The sequence below is a fragment of the Ptychodera flava genome, unplaced genomic scaffold (assembly GCF_041260155.1).
Source record: "Ptychodera flava strain L36383 unplaced genomic scaffold, AS_Pfla_20210202 Scaffold_84__1_contigs__length_488627_pilon, whole genome shotgun sequence".
Classification (NCBI taxonomy): domain Eukaryota; kingdom Metazoa; phylum Hemichordata; class Enteropneusta; family Ptychoderidae; genus Ptychodera; species Ptychodera flava.
Genome location: NW_027248406.1, coordinates 1 through 23,960, shown reverse-complemented (window position 1 = coordinate 23,960; position 23,960 = coordinate 1). Strand labels below are relative to the sequence as shown.

The window sequence follows — 23,960 nt, the reverse complement described above, 5'->3', positions numbered from 1 at the left end:
GTTTCCAACAAACACAAAGATTGACGCTGCCTGCAAAAGAAAGAGAGGATTGGAAAACTAGGAAATCAATGTTAGGCATGCGTCGTGGACTGCTATTTTTTGGCTGAGTTAATATGAGGTAGGGGATGAGGCGCCCGAAAATGACACTGCGCGTTTGTCATTGATGTATACGGTATCGCTATCTCTAAGGGCCAAAAGATGGATGAATGTTCAGCGACATATTTTTTCAGAAATTGCATTTGGCAAGTTACATGTAGCAACCTTAATTAATTATCCTTGCTGGAATTAAATCCCTAGATAATGTCATAATCAACATGTGTTTTATATTTTGCAAGTCACAATTAGGCATACAAATATTGTGAACATGCCCTCATGAAATCAAGTAGTTCGGGTCGGGAACTATTTTACCTTTATTTTCATTGGGGTGTGACCAATCCCATCAAGCAACGGAAGAATTCGTCAAACGCATGCGTAATGATTAAAAATACAAAACAAGGTTTAGGTTCGAAGGGTTTTAAATGTAGGTCGGGTCAACGGAAATACACATTGTTATGTTTTCAGTTGGCCTTACTTTATAATCATTTTAAATTGCGCCAGTTGTCTGTCATATTCAAGGTTCACAGCGTTTTGATGAACTTTAGAAGAGTGAAAAATCAACCGGTCGTATACCACAGTGTAAGACTCGCTGCCTGAGGTCACTCAGAGCTGGACATAAATTTTATATTAGACATGTTCTTTGATCTCGCTTCGCTCAGTAATTATTTTCCGCAAAATATACACTACCTTTTCCCTGAGAGACCTTTTCCACTACCGAATACAGTCACTTGTAGTTTATAACCTCTAAGTATGCATATTTTGGGAGATATATAACAATTAGCGCGTTTGCTTGTCATAGCCAGTAACGCAAACTATCAGAATCCAACTGAGAAAATAGGGCTGTTTCTGTCAACTCTTTGGAACATTAATATTTTCGGTGATGGAGCGACCGTGATGTGGAGAAAACCGCGGTAGTTGTCAGCTCGGGCCCTGTGGTCTACAGTCTCTCAGTCGGAAGGGAAATACGCAACCATATCGTAAAGTTTTGTGTGCAAGAAAAAAAATATTTCTCCTCTGATTTAATCCATAGCAGTATTTCTGACGTGATTTTGTGATTGATTTATGCGCGACAGCAGCATTTTGTATTCCAGTTTACATCATGGGAAATTTGCAACATCACATTTGCGTCACTTAACTATCAATCGTAAGGGTGAGGCCTGCTGGTTTTGTAACATTGTCTTATTATGCCAAGAGGTGACACAAGTTCTGGTGATAACGCGTTCTTTATATCGAAGTCTTCTTTTTGTTCTATCAATGTCTGTGTGCAGAGGGACCGTGGCCTTATCTATATGGATATCTTTAAGTCAAGTAGCCCTTCTTGTTAATCAAAGGACAGCGAACCTGCATCTTTGCATCATCGAAGCTACCGTAAATGCAAATAAAGTGCAGTATATACTCTTTGCAAACATTGACATTTCAACTACATGTATTTACAAAAATCGCATTTTTGTATTATATTTAATTGTTTTGTAATCGAATCGTTTCATTGATAAAATAGTAAACAACACAGGGCTGCCAACTGCATTACGAGAGAAGTCACAGTTGATGACGTCGATACCGGAAATTTCCGGAGTGGTGATTTCCAGCAATATCTTTTCAGTTTCTCTGCATAACTAATTCGTGTGCTGATCTATGTATAAGTTACAATGCGTGCGTCTCGCTCTACAGTGCGAATATTTGCGACCCATGATTTTATTTCTTGACGCATGGTAGCAGAAAATTAGTAACTTCCTTGCGTTTATTATCATTTTTTCGTATTTCTTGCGCCGACATCAGAAATAAATTATGACAAACACGGTCTAAGGAGGAGTAAAAATAATGTCATATTCACTGTACGACTAAAGTAAGAGTTATATCCAATAGACATTCGTATGATCCTCCTGGGATGGACTGTGTTAGTACGGCCCAAGGCACCATTCTTTCTTATGAATTAAGAGATATATCTCTGACAGTCAATTTATTATGAAGAACACTGATGGGAATAAGGGATTAGTGACGTCACAGTCTTGGATTAAGGATCTGGGTAGAGCGAAAACACCAGCTCGAAGCACCGCGCGAACCTTTTTTTTCCTGTAATACCTGTGACCTATTAATGAGCATCAATGATAAGCTGGAATGTCTCTAGCAGTAGTCGTTATCAATATTGAAAAAAATAAGGAAACTCGTGTGTATTCGCCAAGAAATTATATGTTTAGCCGTTTTAAAGCTGACTTGTTCAACAAAGTAGAAAAGCCAAGGTACTAAGGTAATGCTTAGCAAGCGAACCCGGGTTTATCATGAATGTGTTGGGAAGTAGTTAACTTTGTAAGCAAGTCGGTACATTGCATGAGAAGATGGGTAGAGATAGCGTTTAGCGAACTCCTTTCGCCTCGTAATAAATAATCAGGGACCCTACACAGTCTCTGGTTTTTGTGTTTTCGCGCGTTTTTTGTATTTTTGTTGTTTTTTTGAGGGGGGTATTTCTTGTATCAGTGTGTAGATGTAGGGTGCTCAATTTTAGCTAAATGGAGATTTACCCGTGTTTCGGAAGATTCCAATTCAGCATGACTTAAGCATTTTTTTTTCGCTGCGGCTTTCCGCCATGTTCTACATTCTCTGTACACTATCGCCGGCTGTGTTGAAGCGCGTGTAACGGCCGTCTCCTATAATACATGGCGAATGACGCTATACGCATGAAAAATATTGGACAATCTATTTTGTCTGCCATGTATCTTGACTGCCTTCGCCGTTTATTACATACCTCGATTTGAGTGCAAATCAGTGCCTTGATTTGAACAGGACATCCGGGGAGTTAACGGGCCGTGTGAACGATGTACGGACCGGTTTCCATAGTTACCAGTCAGGTGAAGCAACGGAGACGCTTAACACTAGATGTAAAAAATCCACGTGCGCACTGCTATTTTGACTTTCGTTAAAATTTGTTTGATACTCGTCGATAATGGTAAAATTGTTTGAGTATGCCCTGCATGTAACTAAATGTCATGTAGCGTTAAAGGGATACAGTCGTCGGAACTGCACTCAAAGGTCGTATGGGACTCATAAGACCAATGTAAACACTGTATCCAAGGTACGATGGTAATTTATGAAAGTTAAAACATATGTCTGTCATAATCTACATCGTATAATTTAAATGTTACAGCTATGATGATGAGGTGCATGTAGATATCGTGCACCAAATACATTGTTTGTAAACAAGAAAGTCGCACAGGCGCAGTTCCGACGACGGCTTGCCTTTAACTGAGAAGAGGCACGTAATAAAAATGTTATCGCCTCGATACAGTACATGGGTTTCTGTGCCTCCTGGCGTCGGGCAAATTGTGTGGCAGGCTAAAAGTTATCGAAATTTCTTTCGATAATGAATACCATTCTCACGATTCAGAGCCACCTTGCTTATCGTCCAGAAACAGTACGATAACAGAAAAGTTACCACGCCCTCTCACCTCGTCTTTGTCGGCCATGACGTGATTAAACGGTGGGTCTTTGAATCGCTTACGAACTCTCTGCTTGAATTTGTCGTATTCATCGCCGTTCGGCTCGTAATAATTGATTTCAAACAATCCTGAAAAAGGACAAAGAAAGTTACGAGAAGCATAAACATGATATGCTCCGTTCTTCCGAGCAGTTTCAGTCTCTGTAAACAGAAACATGATTGCAAAGACAAAGTAAGTAAATTTGTTCAGTCGGCGTGCACGTATGGCGTACATGTACGCTCGTCTAGAAAAATGTCATTTAACTCAACGAGAATTATACACTATATCTTACTATATTCTGACAGTTAATCATATCTGTTAATGTGTAACTGCAACACAAAGAGCAGCATTTTATTGCTTCCCGTAACTACCAGTTAGCCAAGTTACGCATAATGAGAAAATAATTTTCCGGTAACCCGAGCCTGTCCTCAGAAATACTTACAGCACATTTCTAAGAAACACGCATGTCTGTTATCTTTCTATTGTGCGTCGCAAACAAAGCGTTACATTAACACCCGAGAGTGAAAATGTAATGGATTACTATTCAATTAAGTTAGCTTCTGCAATAATCGTGTTTTGAATTATTAAAGGCAATATTTACGTATGCGTGGGCTGGAAACATTATGAGTTGGCCTAGTAGGTCTGACAGACAGGCTTTCGTGGAACGCATACAATCATTTGAAAAGGAACAGGTTTTTTTCGGCCCACTTATTAGATAATGATTTTCCGCGGCGGGTCAGTTACCCAATGATTGCGCTCAATAGCTTCAGTCGAGAGACTCGTGACAAGGCGGCGAACCACTTACCTTCGTAAGCTTTGACGGCGTCGGCATCACGGCCGTCTTCGGCCATCCACGTGTGCTCGGCAAACCGGATGTCCAACGTAGAGACTTCGATCAAGAAGAACACGTGATCACCATCCAGTAGGCCACGGTCATGGGCATGAAGTATCAGATTCCTAGTGTCCCCACCATACACAAACAGGAAGAACACTGAAAATATACAAACACACAATTAATCAATCAATCAATCAATCAATCAATAAATAAATAAATAAATAAATAAATAAATAAATAAATAAATAAATAAAGGAGGCATATCAATAAGTAGGTCAATGAAGCTCAGCACGTAACACCAAGTAAGAAATAATAGGGGGCCACGTTTTTCATGTATTTTCTTCTAATCAACACAACTATACGAAATTGTTAAGGAGAAAGACAAACCAGAGACAAATTGTACTTGGATTACGGAAAAATGTGATCTCTACTGTTACACGCCTATGATACAAGCACTGTAACCTTTCCTGATTGTTACCAGTAAAACCCCTTGCGATACAGAAAAGAACAAAACATGATTTATATAATGAGAAGACAGGTTTCATGACTGTTATGTCCATATATAGGGCGTACTGTATACCCTTTTCGCACTCAATGACAACTTGAAGGTCAAACGTCTGGCAGAAAAACTTGCAGCGGCGCATCAAAGGCAAGGTTAACTAGACCGATTTTATCATTCGTGTTCTCATTTTCATAACCAAAAGTCGTTTTACCACTGTAAACAAGAAACAAAGCAGATGACCGAAATGTATTTACGCGCCGAAAGTTAATAAATGCACTGAAAGAGAGATCAACGTGTAAGAGCGCCAAGATAATCTCTTTGATCGTTTGATTCGGTAAAAACCCTTTTAGACATAGTATCCATACGTTAATCTCGTTTTTAACGGCAAGTACGTAAAGTTTTTGTTGTATTTGTAGCTGTTTTACTTTTAAACGGTAATTATGAATGGTTAAAATGCTCGTCAGAATGGCGTAAGAGTACAATTCATCTCGTACTTATGGCAAAACGATTTAATTATGCAAATGAAAACTATTATTTGCTATGCATTTGCTACAATTTAAACTCAACTGCCACCCAGAGTACGAAATTGCTCTTGAAAAAAAGACGAGTTAGAGATGTTTTGATGTAAAAAGTTCGTATGGCCTGTTCACATCTATCGCCCTTCAAACGTTACGCTTTGGAAAAATTGCAGAGTCTATTGTTGGTCTGAGGACAAGCAACACCAAACGCAGTCATACTGTGACAAAATAATCTTTTGTCAACGTCCCACTTATAGAACACGCCTTCCATTGCCATAATTACATGCCGAATCTCTAAAGTGAGAATGTTTGACAAGCGTAATAGTAACTTCACATCGCAGTATTCAGAGATAAACACGCGACAGGCTATTTTTCATTGTCGCGGTTCAGGCCTATAGTTACGAAGCGCTATTACTGTTCATATTACATGTCAGTAACTTAATGCTCCAGCCATGATATATAACTCATTATTGAAACTAACAATTGGTTCGGTGAAATTCCATGGCTTCATCAATTCAGAATCGATGATTGCATCCATCCGCAGATGGAACCGTTCTGTGCCCAACGGCCATTCTTTGTGCTTTTTACGTCTGCTTATTATCGTGCCTATTGTAATATGAGCTAAGTGTTCTGACTGCATGTAACAAAATCATTGATGAGCCACATTTCACTGTAAACCATTATCTGCGCTGAGGTTTCGTGTTGTTTTGTCTTCTTGTGTGGTTTTTTGTTAGTTTGTTTGGCTGGTTGTTTTTTGGTTTTTGTGGAGTTTTGTTGGAGTGGGCTAACATACTTTCCACGTGCGTTCCCTCGAAATAGCAGAGATCAGATAGTCTAAGACCAACAGAAACGGATGAGAAAAATGTTCAATGCCAGGAAGATTGCTAATATCCTGGTAGATAAAGATTATGGTGCCTTCACAATGTTGATATTTAATTTTTAGGGTAATAGAGTGATATTCTCGCAACTTTTGGTGGAGACAATCGTGTTGACGGGCTGTCTGCTTGCAAGGCGCAATTCTTCTCAATAAACTCAAAATAAACTGCGTCAAACGTTTGACATGTCGTTCGTTTATTCATTATTTCGTCTGATAATAGAAAAGAGGGCCAATAAAAACACCTGGAAATGCATTTTACGGCAGTGTGAGATGACGCATGTTAGAGTTTAAAAGATTGGCCGCCACTTTACATTAAGGCGATCTATTCCCTCGTATGCTTTATAATCACTATACACGGATGTAAACCGTTAAGATATATGTATCACCTACGAAGATTGGATACCTTTTAAGAAAGTATAATTGACTCTGCCGGAAGTTATTACAAGCGTCAGCGACACGGCTGCATGCAAAACCGTTTCCCTTTCCTTTTTGAGGATGTATGGCAAAGTTCGTCGAAAGGTTGGATAGTTCTTTCTCGTGGGCTATGATCTTTTTCACTGTAGAGTGGTTTCACCATTACGCAAACCGACGACACGGTTTCGTTGGCATATTACGTGACTGCTTTTGCTAGGGTTAGTCGGGTTGCTTCAGGGGAAACTAGACTTTTCTGTTTGAAGCAGGATGCATTCCCTATGTTTCGAAAAACTTGAATAGCGTGAGTGAGATTTTAATGGCAACACATCTTGATGGAACCCGATACTTTTTAGGTTTTGCCATATTTTCCCCGCAAGTGAGATGCATTGGATTTTTCGAAATGACAATATCAGACTGAATCATCTATGCATCAGTGCTGTAGGAACCTGATTTATGTATTTTTAAGTAATACCTACCTACCTACCTACCTACCTACCCATCCCACCCACCTACCTACCTACCTACGTATACCTACCGTCCGACCGACCGACCGACTGACCGACCGACCAACCTACCTACTACCTACCTCCTACCTACCTACCTATCTACCTACCTACCTACTGACCGACTTACCCACCTACCAACAATGACTGCCGGGACTTAAAGGCACTATTTTGTTGCAATTTTAATTAATGGCTAGGTTTTTGCGACAAAATATCTTCAATAACGGAAAATTCGGCAAGAAATATTTGTGGGGTTTTCCTGGAAACTCTGAAAACATACGCGCGTGCGGACGCAAAGCAAATAGTTTGATTACTCTGGCCTTATTTAGAAATGCACCAGTCTAGAGCATGCATATAAGAGCGATTTTGAAATCTCACGAATGGTGTTTTCCTGTACTCGTAGTAAGTTTCGAAATGTGTATCAATCAGATGAAATATCATTCAGTCACTTCTGTATACCCATAGGTAATGGGTAGAGGGGAAGCGATGAACAACTAGCAAGGATCTAGGTGTTTTTTTCTATATTTTTCGTTAAATAAATTTGGTAAATTGTGAAACACACTGGTACAATCGAAGTAGGCCTAAATTTTGAACACTAGGTGAATGTTCGTATTTTCGATACGGGGATTGATGTGTGGTGTCGTTATATGTACTCTTGTACTACTTTGCAAGTATACAGTTGTACGTTTACGAAAGTGGGTATGAAACAATTGGGTACCCATGGTCCGGTGCGTACATCAGTGTCTTTAGCTCTTATGTTAGATTGTTGTATTGTGCTTTGGGGTTGGCAATCTGTCTATCTTGCAGTGACGTCCCGTTTACAATTGAAGGTCTGGTTCGGAGTGGGAATAGTTATGTTTAAAACTCAGTCAGTCGCAATGTTGGATCACCTTGAAGCGGAGCCGCAACTTCCTAACTTAGGACCGGAGTGCAAACGTTGGTCCAGTGACGCTGAACTGTCGTGAACAAAGTCTTAACTTCAGCTGTAAACGGTGTCCACGTGAATCGATGACAATCTCGTCCTGGTATCGTGGTAAAGTAAAGGCACTGACGTAACAACACAACAACAGGAAATGCAAAGTTTATCTACCTCTCTGACGGCGGTATATTGCCCCAGGGACAACACTCAAATCAAGTGTGGTATTAACGTTACTGACTTGTCTATCCGTACAGCACGGTTTCAGATATTTGAGCTTAGGATAGATGTGAGAATTAGGAAGGGTCATATACTTATACTTTAATCCACATCTTATACAAAATGAAGATCAAATAAAGCATCCATGTGTTTCGTTGATACATTAAGATGTAATAGAGACGCGATTTTCGTGAGATAATCTTAGGCAGGCCGTCTTCCTGTGTATTCATACCTACAGGCATCCAATATCGAAGTCTGAGGCAAAACTTAGCCATGCATTACAGATATATTCGCTGAAATATTTGCCACAATATACAACAATCTGTGAATGGTCTTCACTCTCGTCGCTGAATACAGCGTTGCTCTACGCCGAGAAAGACTTAAGTACGATCAAAACTGCTCTACAAGATTGAGAGTTGACACCACAAAGTCGTCGTTCAGTCAGACTGATACTTACTGCGTGGTTTATGTTGGACGTTCTGGATTGTCGAACAGGTCTTTTCATGTTAAAAAGCACTAAATGTAATAGATATGGGTTGAATTGTCACGGAAATTGGATTATTCAGCCAATTGCTTCAATTGTAGCCTGCAATGTGATAGCTATCACACAATAGATTGTTATTGGTCAATTTGAAGAGCTTTTAAGCTTCTTTCATTTCGTTATCAAGGCAAAGAGAAAATCGCAAATCTTACAGAGACAGTCAATTTCTACTTGTTGAAACCTTCTCTTGACTCCCAATTGTTTGAACACGATTGTAACAATATCTCGATCAGCAAGTCGGTGTATTCCCGACCCTGCTGCCGCGTGCCTTTCCAATAGACCACAGGTTAACTCCTGTTTTCTTGCTTTTTCAAGGGTGAAGAAATAAATGTCAAAGAATATTGAAGTTATTGCTCCTCCCCAAAAAAAACAACTGATGGATTTATTACTTGTTTTCCATTAACAGAATTGTTCATGAAGTCTGACATTTTCAACAGGACGTCACATGATATGATAAGATACCTGTAAAATCAAATTTCTTACGGTAACATAGATCTGGTGATCAAATTGTATACTGCTATTAATGAACTTTGATTTCACAGATTTCCCCTGCACTATTCTTTTAATGAAACACAGCATCACATTTCATCTCACTGAAACTTTTTTTCTTAACCGTGTTTGTTTTACTTTCAAAACTTATTAGCTTCTCTTGGCTCTCAATTGTTTGAACACAATTGATACAACGTTTCGATCAGCAAGACGGTGTATTTCCAATCCTACTGCCGTGTGCCCTTCAAATTGACTGCAGATAAACTCCTGTTTTGTTGCTTCTTGAAGGTTTGAGGAATACATGTTAAAGAATATTGAAGTTACTGCCAAAAAATCACGGATTTATATGTTTGTTTTTCAATAACAGGAATGAATTGATTATGAAGTCAGGCATTTTCAAGAGGACGTCACAGGGTATGACAAGATGTCGGTGAAAACAAGAAATGTCGTATCGGTCAATTGGAGAAGCTTTTAAGATCCTTTCATTACGTTATCAAGACAAAGAGCAAAATCTTAAACGTTACAGAGACAGTCATTCCTATTGGTTGAAAGTTTCTCATGAAACAATAGCTCGATCAGCAAGTCGGTGTATTCCCGATCCTGCTGCCGCGTGCCCTTCCAATTGACCACAGATAAACTCCTGTTTTCTTGCTTCTTGAAGGTTTAAGAAATAATATGTCGAAGGATATTGAAGTTATTGCTCCCCCAAAAGAAACCAAACAACTAATGGATTTATATACTTGTTTTCCGTTAACAGAATTGTTTATGAAGTCTGACATTTTCAACAATACGTCACGCGATATGACAAGATGCCTGTAAAACAAGAAATGTCTTACGGTAACAGTGTACGTAGTATCATGATAAACCTGGTGATAAACTGTATACCGCTGTTACTGTACTTTGATTACATAGGTTTTTCCAGCACAATAATTCTTTTCATGAAACACAGCATCAAATTTCACCTCACTGAAACGTTTTTCTTTTCCGTGTTCGTTGTGAACTATTTTGACCCGATAAGGTACTAGCAACGCTCCTTGGCAAGAATTGATCTTATCGATCGGGTTAATGGTTGCATGTTTCGAATACTTGAAACTGACACGCTGTCGTCAATGTAAGGAGCCGTCCTCGATCGCTCATTTGAACTCTTGACCTGACGATCCTCACCACATCGCCGTTTGCGTCTCGGTGATTATAATATTGTTTGATGACGTGAAAACCATATGAAATAATATTGACAGCGAATCAAGAGGCTGTGCTACAGTGCGTCGATGGACATTAATTTCAATATCATACAACATGTAGTGTAGCTTTGTCTTTGAGAGTAGATTGTACAAGGATATTCGATTACGTTTTATAAAACGCAGTCACTAATGTACCATCGAGTGAGAAGCTTGCAAAACCTTTTACCATTGATCACGTGAATACATTCTCTAAATGTATTTATGAAATGTTTTATCCGAAGGAGAAATGAAACTTCAGTTCCCTGGGGGAACGCGATGCACACTGTAAGCTCTATACTTATGTAAAAGTGAACCATAAGCCAATACTCGACTGGAGTCTCACATTATTTAATTTTCATATTTTCTAAAGGATTTAATTCAGTGTATGTATATAGGTATGTGAAAGTGTGTCACTATAATAAAATATTAACTAACTAACTATAGCCGCTGGTTACTTATAGAAGTCACAAGACTGACCTTTTAACTCTGAAATAATTCGACACTTAAAGCTCAATCGACCATATCATTTTTGCATTTCTTTTCAATAAAAGATGGTTTGAAATCAAATGCAACACCTGTAGAAATGCTTACCGAAGTGTGAGCACAAATCTTTTTCCAACATTGGAGACAGACACGCAACTTAAGATTTTAACAACTAAATAATGTTCGAGTTGCAACTTAAATATGGCTGTCGTACTATACATGCACTTGTGTAAGCCCCTGGTTTAAGGGACCAAATCCATCACCAAGGATTGAAAGAGCAACATTTTAAAAGACAATATGACTTGATAATTGGAATCCAAAACATCTCTTCAGAGATTAGACGGTTTTTTTCAGACGTGCAACAAATCTCAATAGTTAAAGCGCTTAATGCACTACAAGTGCCTGCTCTGTAATAGCGAGACATTATGTTCCCACATTCGACTCTTACTTGTTTCTGGTACCAACAATCAAAATCATAAAATTCTTCATCAATAGATTCAATATTGACAGCTGCGCAATGGCTTACTGAACAGAACTGATTTCTATGTTTTACGGCATTTTGAGGACAATCGTTATACTGTAGGTCGCATAGGTGGTCTACTTAGCTATACTCCTCACGATATTCGCTCAACCTGCTCTATTGAAAGCATCGTGCATCGAGGGCTGTCGTGTGGACAGGATGATCTTTTGTTGGCCTATCAAAAAAGAAGTACGTCGGATTTTAACAACTTGATTGCGTGTGAACAATCCTGACGATGGCGTTTGCACAATGCGTTTTCATATCTCTTTCATCGTCAGATCTTCATTTCACTGGCATTTTGTGACTTAACGCTAAAGCGTGTCTGTTACATACCTTCCGCCCCAAATATGTTTTGTGATTTCTATACGTAACCAGCGGTTGTCGAACAATTGTGACATGAAACCCTAACATGGATGTTGGTATTCAATTTGTTATGTTAGATTTTGATACATTTTGTACAATGCGTTTCATTATCTTCCATTGAAAGATGAAAGAGTTTTAGATGCCTCTGCTAATTGCCAAAAGATTGTAAAATTCCACTAAGGTAGTTATAAAGCCCTTTTGTAAAAATATTTTTTGGTTATTTAAAGAAAGCTTGAAATAGAGACTACTAAACACCATGCGCAAAACGGGTTAACATATGCTGTTTGTGAAAGGGGATGTCTAGTAGGCATAAGGGGAAGAGGCTCCGTTGATGAAAAGAATAAAGGATGCGAAAGATTATTCATTCGTAAAGGGACGTAAGAGCCTTCCGTCAGTCAAAACTGCAATACAAATAACAAGTCGGCTTACAAAGAGCACTCCTGCGAATGGTGTGATAGAAAGAGAACTATCTAGACTAGATCAAAGGCAATTACTAAGTTTGTCATAAAATTCAGCCTACCAGTACAAGTATGCTTCCATAATATCTTGCCGAAATCAAACGAAAAAAATTGCAAAAAAAGAGTTGACATGTTGAACACAATACGAGGGCGAAGTAAATATATTGCGTAATTTGACCATGACACACACACACACACACACACACACGCATCATGACATGCAAGCAGACACATATAGGCCTACAAACATCTATACATACATCTATACATACATCTATACATACATACATCTATACATCTATACATACACACATACATACATACATACATACATACATACATACATACATACATACATACATACATACATACATTCCAGACAGGCAGAAAGATTGACGTACGGACGAATGGATGAACGAATAGATAGACGACGGACGGACAGATAGGCAGACAGACAGACACATGTAGACAGACAGGCAGACAGGCGGACTAGCGGAGACTCCGTCGTTTCCGTTTCATGAGTCATCCATGATCAGCAAATATACAATTGTTATATCTTTCCCTCGCCATAATTTATTGCTTCATAAAGACTTTGTTTGCCTATAATAAAAAGTAATTTCAATATTCAAACTCAATAAAACAATGTCACAAAACTAGTTCAATGACTGAACACAGGGCACTGTAACATGACTGAGTAAGCAAGTCTTTGTACGTCAACATCACCATACACAGTGCACGTCCCTGACAGTTGTGTATTTTTGAGCTTGACCGAGTGGGGGTTCTTCAAAGATATACATAGTCTCTCTGACACAAAACGATCGTAAATTTCCCTTCTCCCTTGACGAAAATTGCAATGTGCTTGACAACCGGGGAATATGTCAGCGGCACTTTTGATCATGTTTAGCGACACTTAATCCAAAACTAGATTAATGTGACTGATCTGTGTACAAAAACAGCGCGCTTGCCCTGTCCTCGCCACGAGTGACAGTGAGTTTGAACCTACACATCGGAAAGAATGGTTGGTGACAGTGCTACATGTAAGCTGAAAGGGGAATACCGGGATTTACAGTGTTAGCATTCCATGTTTGCTGTGCATGTGCACATTAAGATTGTTTCAGTTTCATAATAAACGCCACGTGAGCAAGCAGGTCGACACCGTCGCCTTAAGTAATGAGTGAGAGCCAGCGTGAATGTCGCCGATAGCGCTGATCGATTCAAATCTTACTCAAACAAAACGCACGCAAGGATGAGCTATTATTACATCATATTTCCAATTTCACTTTTGTCGTCGATGGTCGATTGGGACAAACGCTTGACTGCTCAACCGTATATAAACTCCCTTTCGTCGACCTCTCCTGCACTGCAGATAGCGATCGTAGGAAGGCTTTACTGAAAGTAATATTCTTGCATTTGCACAGGGGTTTCTGCAATTACTCTTTTGGGACACCGCCATCTCGACGAAAAACTAGTAGATTGTACAATCTTTGATTAGCTAAGAGCGAAACCTGACATCCCGATAATTACCAGTAATGTATAGTCGACACATGAGAAATCTTGCAACAAGTAGAATCGCTACATGGTGTCTCTACGGTCTTAATGTGTAATTCTAGCTGCATACGTCACAGATTCCATTGACTACACATTCTTATAAATAGATAGATAGATTGATAGATAGACAGATAGATAGATAGATAGATAGATAGATAGATAGATATAGATATATGGTGAGTTATATGTCTATCTTAATATATATATATATATATATATATATATATATATATATATATATATATTATAGCTCAAACCTGGGACTATGTGCCCGAGGGTAGGTGACCATTTGCCCGATAAGGAGGGCAAACGGTCTCCTGCCCCGAGGGTACATAGTCCCATGATTGGGTTATAATGTTTTTTATTACATGCCTCTCTGACATAATTTTCTCTTCAAATTTTTTGATTTACCCACAAATGACAGTTATATGCTTCATTTCTATTTTAGACGAAAATCTGTTGAAAATATAGAACGATTTTCATTATAGAACGACGCATTGATATATTTAAATCATAATTTTGTAAAAATAGTATTTCCTAAGTAAAAGATGTAATTTGATCATTTTTTTAATCCTGAAGTTGTCAAGTTGAAAATAGGTCCGGCTCACTTTCAGTCCAATGATGACTATGCGGCCCACGACGTCATCAACGAGTTACCATAGAATCATATGGAGCGCGCGACGTTCGATATACGAGGCATTGTGTGTGTATATAGTATATATAAATATACACATACACACCAAGGTAATGTGTTTTTGTTCAATGTTTTTAATTAGCATATTCAATTGAATCTAAATATGTGTTATCAATACTATAAATCCAAGTCAGATTTTCCTTTGAATCTGCAAGGTCAACAGATGTGTTATGTGCAAACAAATGACATTATTGATGTTGCATAACACTATTCATGGACGTCGCTTACAATTGGTACTGAACACCAAACAGATGATGAGACAAAGTCTGTTCATTACGGATTTCCTCAGCTTTCGCCTACAACGTACTGTAAAATACTGTAAGCCATACCGGTAGCTCTTTCATGCCGATGTAATCATTTTCAAGCCATGTATTAGAATTACGCTTTACTTTGTCCTGGTATTGCTTATACTTAATTACCTGAATCATTACTATAATCAATTTGACACGGTGTTAAGATGTTGCCGACCCAATTTCAAGGGCTACAATCGTAATTAAAGGTGCCATCGCTTTTATGGTGTGCACTCGACTTCTTCATAATACCGTGTGCTCCGGCAAGAATTAAGAGTAGTAACATGTACGGATGGCGTTTCGCGTTAAATCAATAGTAACTTAGAGGGTCATTAAGGTTGGGGGTAAGTATATAGTACACAGCTTGGGTCCGCCATGGAAAACTGTATACTGCTCACAATCTTTATTCGTTCCACGTGTCGTGATGGGGTTTTATGATCAAGGTTCTTGTCTGACTTATACACAGAACTGCGAACGACACCAGTTCATGCTGAGAACACAAGCTTTATTACTGAACACGCCGTGAGATAAAAAAGGCGCCAACCGGAACACAACTGTAGCAATTACATATAAAGGCGCCAATACGGTGGCCCAAAACTACCTGTTCTCCGCATTCAAAGTCTGCGTCGCAATCAAATGTTTTTCTCTCACATATGTCTCTGCATTCAAAGTCTGCGTCGCAATCAAATGTTTTTCTCTCACATATGTCTCTGCATTCAAAGTCTGCGTCGCAATCAATTGTTTTTCTCTCACATATGTCTCCGCATTCAAAGTCTGCGTCGCAATCAAATGTTTTTCTCTCACATAAGCTTATGTCTCCGCATTCAAAGTCTGCATCGCAATCAATTGTTTTTCTCTCACATATGTCTCCGCATTCAAAGTCTGCGTCGCAATCAAATGTTTTTCTCTCACATATGTCTCCGCATTCAAAGTCTGCGTCGCAATCAAATGTTTTTCTCTCACATATGTCTCCGCATTCCAAGTCTGCGTCGCATTCAATTGTTTTTCTCTCACATATGTCTCCGAGGTATGCCTCAGTGTACGTTATTCCGCGAAGCATAATTTCTATCGAACAGCGCTATTGACAACGACGAACATTGTATCAAGTTATTTTCAATAGATTATCGATCGAAAATTTGTTTGACGGGCCGGGCGCTCGTGTGTTGAGGTCACGTCATAAACATTTCCACAATAACCCATATATTGACTTATACACTTAAATATCAACATTGAAGGTATGTGTGGCAAAAATTCGGGACGCTATATACCGTACAAAATGGGGCGCCTTTGGGCCGTAGTGCACTACGTGGAGTGCGCGTTCGGAGAGTCAATTTCACCTCCCGCGTCATGTTGAAAATTTCGCCGTATTTCCTTGCTGCACATCTAAATATTAATGAAAGAGCAACAGGTCCTATTTCCCGTATATGCTGCCCTTAGAATTATAATATTTTGGGAAGAATTTCACAAGGAAATTCCAAAAATACGTAAGCGATAAGAGACATATGCAAAATCAAGTAAAAACACAGTCAACAGCAAAACGATCTTCAACTCGTCATTTCATAAAAAAAGAGGGAAACTAAAAAAATAAAACCATAGAGTTTTAGTTACCCTTCATGATATGTGTCATACCAAATATTATAAAAAATAACAGCGAAATGAAAAAGTTAAACCAACGGTTTTTTTCAGATGTATTTTTCATTTTACGATGTGTCTACTCTGCTCGATTTCCATAGAAAACAATTGCGTTTAATGTACAGAACAGACCGTACAACTATCGCTCGTTCAAATTTCTCAATTCTGAACCAATTATAGTGAAAAGTGGCACGGTGTTTCCTTGATATATATACAAAATTGCTGTCGTTCTAGTTTTTTGAATTTCTCGACGAAACTTGTTTTAGTTGCATTTTATTTTTCCGATCGCTGAATTTTTGCTCTTGCCCTCAATAAAATGGCGATCTTACAGCGTTTGCATATGCAGAATCAGGGTCTAATATTGACCCATTTTAATCGGTTAGCGTCTCTTAAATTATACAGACCAAATACCAGTCAGGTTGTTGTAATTTATACCAAATTTTGGCGAATATTAACTATGAAAATCCCAGTAAACTGCAAGAATAACACAGAACAGAGGCGAACGGGCGTAGAGTCTCCACTGTAATCGTGCAGTGAACGTTATCGATCGATATCCTTTTGTCCGAAATTGATACATTGTTGTCTCGCTCACTCGCGTGTAGTCCCCCCCCCCCGTTCACAATGGCGCCAAACTACGCCGAGGTGCGCCAAAATGTGCCGAAACGTACGTAAAAGTATCACCAAAACTAAAAAAATTGTCGTCGATTTAATTTCAGTACAGGAAACCAACGGATACCTTCAATGTTGATATTTAAGTCAATATATGGGTTATTGTGGAAATGTTTATGACGTGACCTCAACACACGAGCGCCCGGCCCGTCCAAACAAATTTTCGATCGATAATCTATTGAAAATAACTTGATACAATGTTCGTCGTTGTCAATAGCGCTGTTCGATAGAAATTATGCTTCGCGGAATAACGTACACTGAGGCATACCTCGGAGACATATGTGAGAGAAAAACAATTGAATGCGACGCAGACTTGGAATGCGGAGACATATGTGAGAGAAAAACATTTGATTGCGACGCAGACTTTGAATGCGGAGACATATGTGAGAGAAAAACATTTGATTGCGACGCAGACTTGGAATGCGGAGACATAAGCTTATGTGAGAGAAAAACATTTGATTGCGACGCAGACTTTGAATGCGGAGACATATGTGAGAGAAAAACATTGAATGCGACGCAGACTTTGAATGCGGAGACATATGTGAGAGAAAAACATTTGATTGCGACGCAGACTTTGAATGCGGAGACATATGTGAGAGAAAAACATTTGATTGCGACGCAGACTTTGAATGCGGAGACATATGTGAGAGAAAAACAATTGATTGCGATGCAGACTTTGAATGCGGAGACATAAGCTTATGTGAGAGAAAAACATTTGATTGCGACGCAGACTTTGAATGCGGAGACATATGTGAGAGAAAAACAATTGATTGCGACGCAGACTTTGAATGCAGAGACATATGTGAGAGAAAAACATTTGATTGCGACGCAGACTTTGAATGCAGAGACATATGTGAGAGAAAAACATTTGATTGCGACGCAGACTTTGAATGCGGAGAACAGGTAGTTTTGGGCCACCGTACGCCAAAGCGCATGCACCGAATGTAATAGAACACCAAAGGATAAACATTTTTTGGCGGGAGATTATAGTCCACAGTCATTGGATGAAAGTTACCAAAGAGTCTGATTGGTAGAAAGATAACACATAGGCTCTGCTTAGTCCTATTAATAATGTTCAAATGATGTGTCATTTGTTCTCCGACATTCTCCCGGCGACGAAAGATAATCTTGAACACTTTCAATATGAATTATCAATAAATGATTCGTTTGAACAAAAAACTTAGAAATTTCAAAGAGTTAATTGACTCAACAGTTACAACAAGTTATGAAAGTTCGGATATTCTCATCCTCGCTGCAATGGCCGCATCTCTGGACGGTCTCCCCGACTCGGGCGGGTCATTGGTTTTCTCAGCAGAAATTTCTTGCCGATGGGCGTCTTCCCGCTCGTTCACATCTTTGTCTTCAGATGATGATAATTCTTGAGAGGCTACCTCAAGAGGGTATAACTTGTGTATAGGGCGGTTGGTGTGTCCCCTGGCGGTGGAGATTTCAGCTGATCGCACCAACTTGTCACGTCCATAAACAAGTCTCTTCACAGTCCCGAGCTGCCATTTCATCCTACGATCGATATCACTATGGATCAGTACCACATCACCCACTTTAATTACATTGTGCTTGTTTCCTGAACCGGAGTGACGTTCTCTCAAAGCTGTCAAATACTCGGTTGACCATCGCTTCCAGAACTGTTGTTGGAGATTTGACAAATGTGCGTAACGTCTGTTAACATCATTGTGGTTTCCAAAAGTCGGGTCTTCGATTTCTTCATCGGAGACTGTGATGTATGGTAGTGAGGTTAAGCTTCTACCATGTAACAGGTGATTTGGGGTCAGGCTAACGTCATCATCCGCACTGGATGAAACGAAGGTGAGTGGGCGATCATTTAATACAGTCTCAATTTCGGTGACGACGGTAGCAAGCTCATCATACGAGATGAATGATCGACCGAGAACCTTTTTAATCGCATTCTTCGTGAGACTTATGAGCCGCTCCCAAAAGCCGCCAAACCACGGCGCACGTTTGGGTATGAAAGTCCATTTCACTCGCTGAGATGAGAGATAATCTCGAGCATCAGGCGTGTCGAGCAAGGAGCGTATCTCCTCGGCTCCAGAGATGTACGTCGAGGCGTTGTCGGATAACATTCGGCTAGGCAGGGATCGTCTTGCAGCAAAACGGCGAAACGCAAGTAGAAATGTTTTAGTCGTCAAATCCGGTACCAATTCCAAGTGTATGGCCCGTGTAACCGCACAGGTAAACAGGCACACGTATGCCTTGTTTTGTTTACCATCAATAGCCTTGGTGAGGAGAGCCCCCGTGAAGTCGACCCCCGTCACACTGAATGGAGGGGTGATGTTCACGCGATATGCAGGCAGCGGAGCTTGGACTGGGTTAGTGTACGGCTTTCCTTCAACTTTCAGACAGGTAACACAGTTGTGAAGAATCTTGCTAACGATACGTCGTATTTTCGGTATCCAGTACTGTTGACGAATTTGTGTTACAGTCGACTGGACTCCTCCATGGAATACGCGTTCGTGTGCTTTCAGAACGACCAGTTTAGTGAATTCATGGTGGGAAGGCAGCAACGCTGGAAATTTCGTGACATAGTCCAATGCTGCATTGTGTACACGGCTGCCACATCGAAGTGTGCCCTCGTTATCGAGAAATAGGTTAAGTTGTTGAACCAACGGTCCGAACCTCTTCACATTCATCCTCATGGAATGAATAGTGTCTGTATATATCTCAGATTGTACGTCTTTAATCCAGATCTGTTCAGCATGTCGTATCTCGTCCGGTGAGACTGCTCCTGACGGCGTGTCTCTCTTTCGCTGCAGTCGAGATTTGAAACGAAATACATACGAAGTAACGCGGAATAGTTTGTCTAACGAGCTGAAACGAGTAATGTCCACCGCGTATTGTATGCCAACGTCAACTGCGGGGTCGATTTCCGTGTTTGATGAGCCGATGTTCTCAGTGGATCGGCGAGAAAGATCCTCAACGTGTTGCATTTTATCGGCAACCTCAGCATCGATTTGTGTGTGAGGCTCGATCATGAAGTCGTCCGTTGTAGCGATATGGTGTACTGCGCTATCAAACAGTTCACAGATTGGCCAGTCTCCATTTTCTTTCAACCAAGTAGGGCCGTTCCACCATAGAGTAGAATTGGCTAGTTGATCAGAAGTAATGCCTCGAGTTAACAAATCAGCTGGGTTGTCAGCGGAGGGGCAATATTTGTAGATGTGACGAAAACCATTGATCTCTCTGACGCGATTGCTTACGAAGATCGGCAGCTTCTTGACACTGTTGATCCAATACAACGCAATTTGACTGTCCGACCAGAGATACCGCTGTGTAATGTTTATCTTGCCGGAGAGAGCGTTTATTACAAATTTGCTGAGTCGAGTGCCAATCAGGGCGGCCATCAGTTCTAACCGAGGCAGTGACAAATCGGACGTTGGAGCGACGCGTGCCTTGGCCATAACGATAGAAGTTTCACTTGAACTGCGGAGATAAACTACAGCTCCGTAGGCCGTAGTGCTGGCGTCAGCGAAAACAAGAACTTCGCAGTCGTCGTTATCTTGATTCCCTGAGAAGTATTGGCGGTTTATTGTCGTCTTGCGTGTAGCATTCAAGTCCGCTGCGATCTGTATCCATTGAGAGTTCAATTCAGCATCGAGCGGTTCGTCCCAAGGGAGCCCGCGTTTCCATAGTGACTGTACAAAGAGTTTAGCTTTGATGTGAACTGGAGCTACGAAGCCCAGTGGGTCGTACAGTGTAGCCGAGGAACTGAGAACATCTCGTTTCGTTATCAATTCATTTGGAATAGGCTCGCTATTATTTTCTGAGTAGGTCATCTTGTCGCTACCTGGTTCCCAACGCAGGCCGAGTACTGGTACATCATGGGAGGGTTCGTAGATATCATCCTGTTTTGCGAGTTCACATAGTCGTTCACTGTTGGACGTCCATGAGCGCAGCTTGAACCCACACGACTGCATGAGGTGGTTTGCGTCGTTGTAATATGACACGGCCTTTTCATCAGACTTGGCACCGTCTATCACGTTGTCAACATAAATATATGTTTGAGGTCATCAGCTGTCGGTATGGAGGCATTACTTTCCAAGTGAGTCTTGATTACAGCGTTGAGCATGAATGGGGAACAAGCCGCCCCAAACAGAACAGACTTGAATTGATAAACATCAAATGGACTTTCGGGATCACGAATGTCCGATAACCAAAGAAATTTGGTGTATTGACGCTCGTCTTCCTCTAGACGTATGTTTAAGAATGCCTTTTCAATGTCACTGACGAAAGCGACTCGGTTAGCGCGAAATCGTAGCAAAATGGCAGGTAAATCATTGATTAATGACGGCCCAGTTTGAAGACAGTCGTTCAGACTTGCCGAGTCAGCATTTTGTTTGCTACTGCAGTCGTATACAATACGTATTGGAGTGGTAACTGAGTCTTCTTGACAGCTCGATGCGGCAAATAATGTCCTTCAGTTTTGTCATCATCTTGAATCTTCTCGACGAAGTCTCGGCGCAGTTGATCGGCGATGATATCGTCATATCTCTTCGTTAAGTCAGGGGTCAAACGGCGAACCATAGCGCGCGTGCGATTTTCAGTTGCCGCATAGTTTGAAGGCAGTGGCGGATGATCAGTTTTCCATGGTAAACGGGCAATGTATTTACCATTTTCAACACGTAGATGAGTGTCCCGATATGTTTCGAAGTCGGTATTTTCATCATTTTGCGAGTCTGCCTTCACTCCGATGAGCTCTAAATTCCACCAGTTTCGTATGTCATCGTCGGTGTGTGTTTCTACATTCACGTGATGAATATTAATGTCAGAGTCCAATTTCCCACGCTTTCCAGTAGGACCGGACAACAAGTAGCCGAACTTAGATGATATTGCAGTTGGACCTGCCCCGCGCACGATATGGTTTCCAACAAAGTTCCAATATTGATCGGCTCCGATGAGCACATCAATTTCCATAGTTTTAACATTGGAAACTGGGTGGGCAAGCTTTAATCCCCGAAGATGGTCTGAGTTGAGTATTTCTGCTGACACGTGGTTGAATAGGTTGGACGAAATCTCGGAATTATCAGGGCGTTGACAGTACTGCTATGCCCATTCTGTTCGTGCAAAGTTACCATTGCACTTTTCATGGAATGAATTTGTTTCGAATTGTCCCCGAATGTTGACAGGCTCGCGTTCTCATGAGTGTCCGATTTCAAGTTGAGTTTGTCAGCAAATCGCTGCGTGATAAAAGTTCTGTTGGACCCATCGTCGAACAGCACGGTAGCGTTGATAGGTTTCCTATCGCCGACCGACATAGGAATGACTGCCGTCTTGAGGAGAACCGATCCGTTGGGTGTAGATTTCCCCTTTGTGTCGTCTGTCTTCGCCAATGCCACATGAACTTCAGAAGTTCCCTTTTCTCAGACGTTGTAGCTGATTTGGTGTCATGAAGGGTAGAGTGATGTTTACGCTTGCAGATCTTGCAAGTGTAACGAGACTTGCAATCGCTCACGCGATGCTTTCCAAGGCAATTGTAACAGAGACGATCGCGTTTGACAATGTCTAAGCGACGTTTCGGGTCGGTGACAACTTGGCAATCACTTGTGTAGTGATTTCCCTTACAAAACACGCATGTTTTGATTCTCAAAGGCTTTGTTGTGCGCGTAGATGCGGCCTTAGTATGAAATGAAGCGGTCATATTAGACTGTGTTGCAGTGTCCGCAACCGATAACTCATCGAGTGGAACTCCGGCTTGAATGGCGTCGATTTCCCGTAGGATGGCTTTGCGCAACTCTGGTAAAGTCCAAGCCTTGTTTCCGTGATCTCTTGCAATCTGTTTCCGAATATTGTTAGGTAGTTTATCTCGAATCATGGGAATGAGAAGTTCTCCATAAGCGTTCTCTTCTTTGCCAAGTGATTGTAAACCGCGAATATGACTTTCTAATGTGTCATAAAACAATCTCAGACTGTTAATGTCACTCGTAGGTTGAGGAATCTGCCACAGTGCAGTCATGTGCGCATCGATGATCAAATGATTCTGTCCGTAGCGTTCGATGAGTAGCTCTAAAGCATGGTCGTAGTTGGAGTTTGTCAAGGCGAGACCGCTAATCGTACGGGCAGCTTCATCAGTTAAAACGCTGCGTAAGTATGTGAACTTTTGAATGTTCTCGAGGTTCTTATCATTATGGATGGACGATTTGAAAGTGTCGTAGAAACTCACCCACTCGAGTACGTTTCCTGAGAAAGTTTTCAGCTGTAGTTTCGGTAATGCGACCGTTTTCTTCGATGTGTCTTGAGTAGCGGTGTCGGAGTTCGCCGATGGGCCAGTGCAGTCGCATTGTTCGGTTTGTTGTTTTTGATGAAATCAGTGATCTTGTCGTTTCTCTCGAATATCTCGGACATGTAGTCGCCGGATTCTTGGCTCGCAGCATCGTAGCTTGCTTCATCCGTATTATCTAAGATATCTTCTTCGATCTTAGTTAAAGATTCGTATTTCTGAGTCAGTTGAGTGTTCAATGCTGTGAGTATCCTGTAAGCTTCAGTCTTGTTATCAGCTGCAGCGAACGTTGATGTGAGTTGTTCTGCCGGTTGAACAGCCTCGTCATTTGGGCACGTTGTCCCCTGCGCTTGAGTTTCAACTTGGCCAATGTCGTTGCCAGTTGCTCGGCTTGAGTTGGTTGCTGCTCCTCGTCAGACATCCTAATCCTGGTCTCGGCACCAAAAAATGTCG

The 23,960-nt window shown here is 40.7% G+C and overlaps 2 protein-coding genes across 2 annotated transcripts in view; both read right to left on the bottom strand.

The window, feature by feature from the left end:
- LOC139129010 (atrial natriuretic peptide receptor 1-like) overlaps positions 1 to 5,698 on the bottom strand; it is a 37,198-nt gene extending 31,500 nt beyond the window's left edge. Inside the window, exons 1-3 of the mRNA XM_070694686.1 lie at positions 5,641 to 5,698; positions 4,372 to 4,557; positions 3,537 to 3,655 (exon numbers count right to left, since the gene is read on the bottom strand). Coding sequence (XP_070550787.1) covers positions 3,537 to 3,655; positions 4,372 to 4,557; positions 5,641 to 5,698 — 363 coding nt within the window. The remainder of the gene's footprint in view (positions 1 to 3,536; positions 3,656 to 4,371; positions 4,558 to 5,640) is intronic.
- Positions 5,699 to 18,480: 12,782 nt separating this feature from the next.
- LOC139129009 (uncharacterized) lies at positions 18,481 to 22,204 on the bottom strand. The gene is made up of 2 exons (XM_070694685.1): positions 21,901 to 22,204; positions 18,481 to 21,263 (listed from the first exon to the last, which is right to left on the bottom strand). Exons 1-2 carry the CDS (start codon positions 22,202 to 22,204, stop codon positions 18,481 to 18,483), a joined length of 3,087 nt encoding a protein of 1,028 aa, XP_070550786.1.
- Between the last annotated feature and the right edge of the window lie 1,756 nt (positions 22,205 to 23,960).

Excerpts from the sequence above, each read along its gene's own strand:
- LOC139129009 (XM_070694685.1), bottom strand. The coding sequence starts at position 22,204 with ATGGAAATTGATGTGCTCATCGGAGCCGATCAATATTGGAACTTTGTT. Across the intron at positions 21,264-21,900 it reads TCATCTACGTGTTGAAAATG|ACGGTGCCAAGTCTGATGAA; the intron begins GTAAATACATTG and ends ACAACGTGATAG.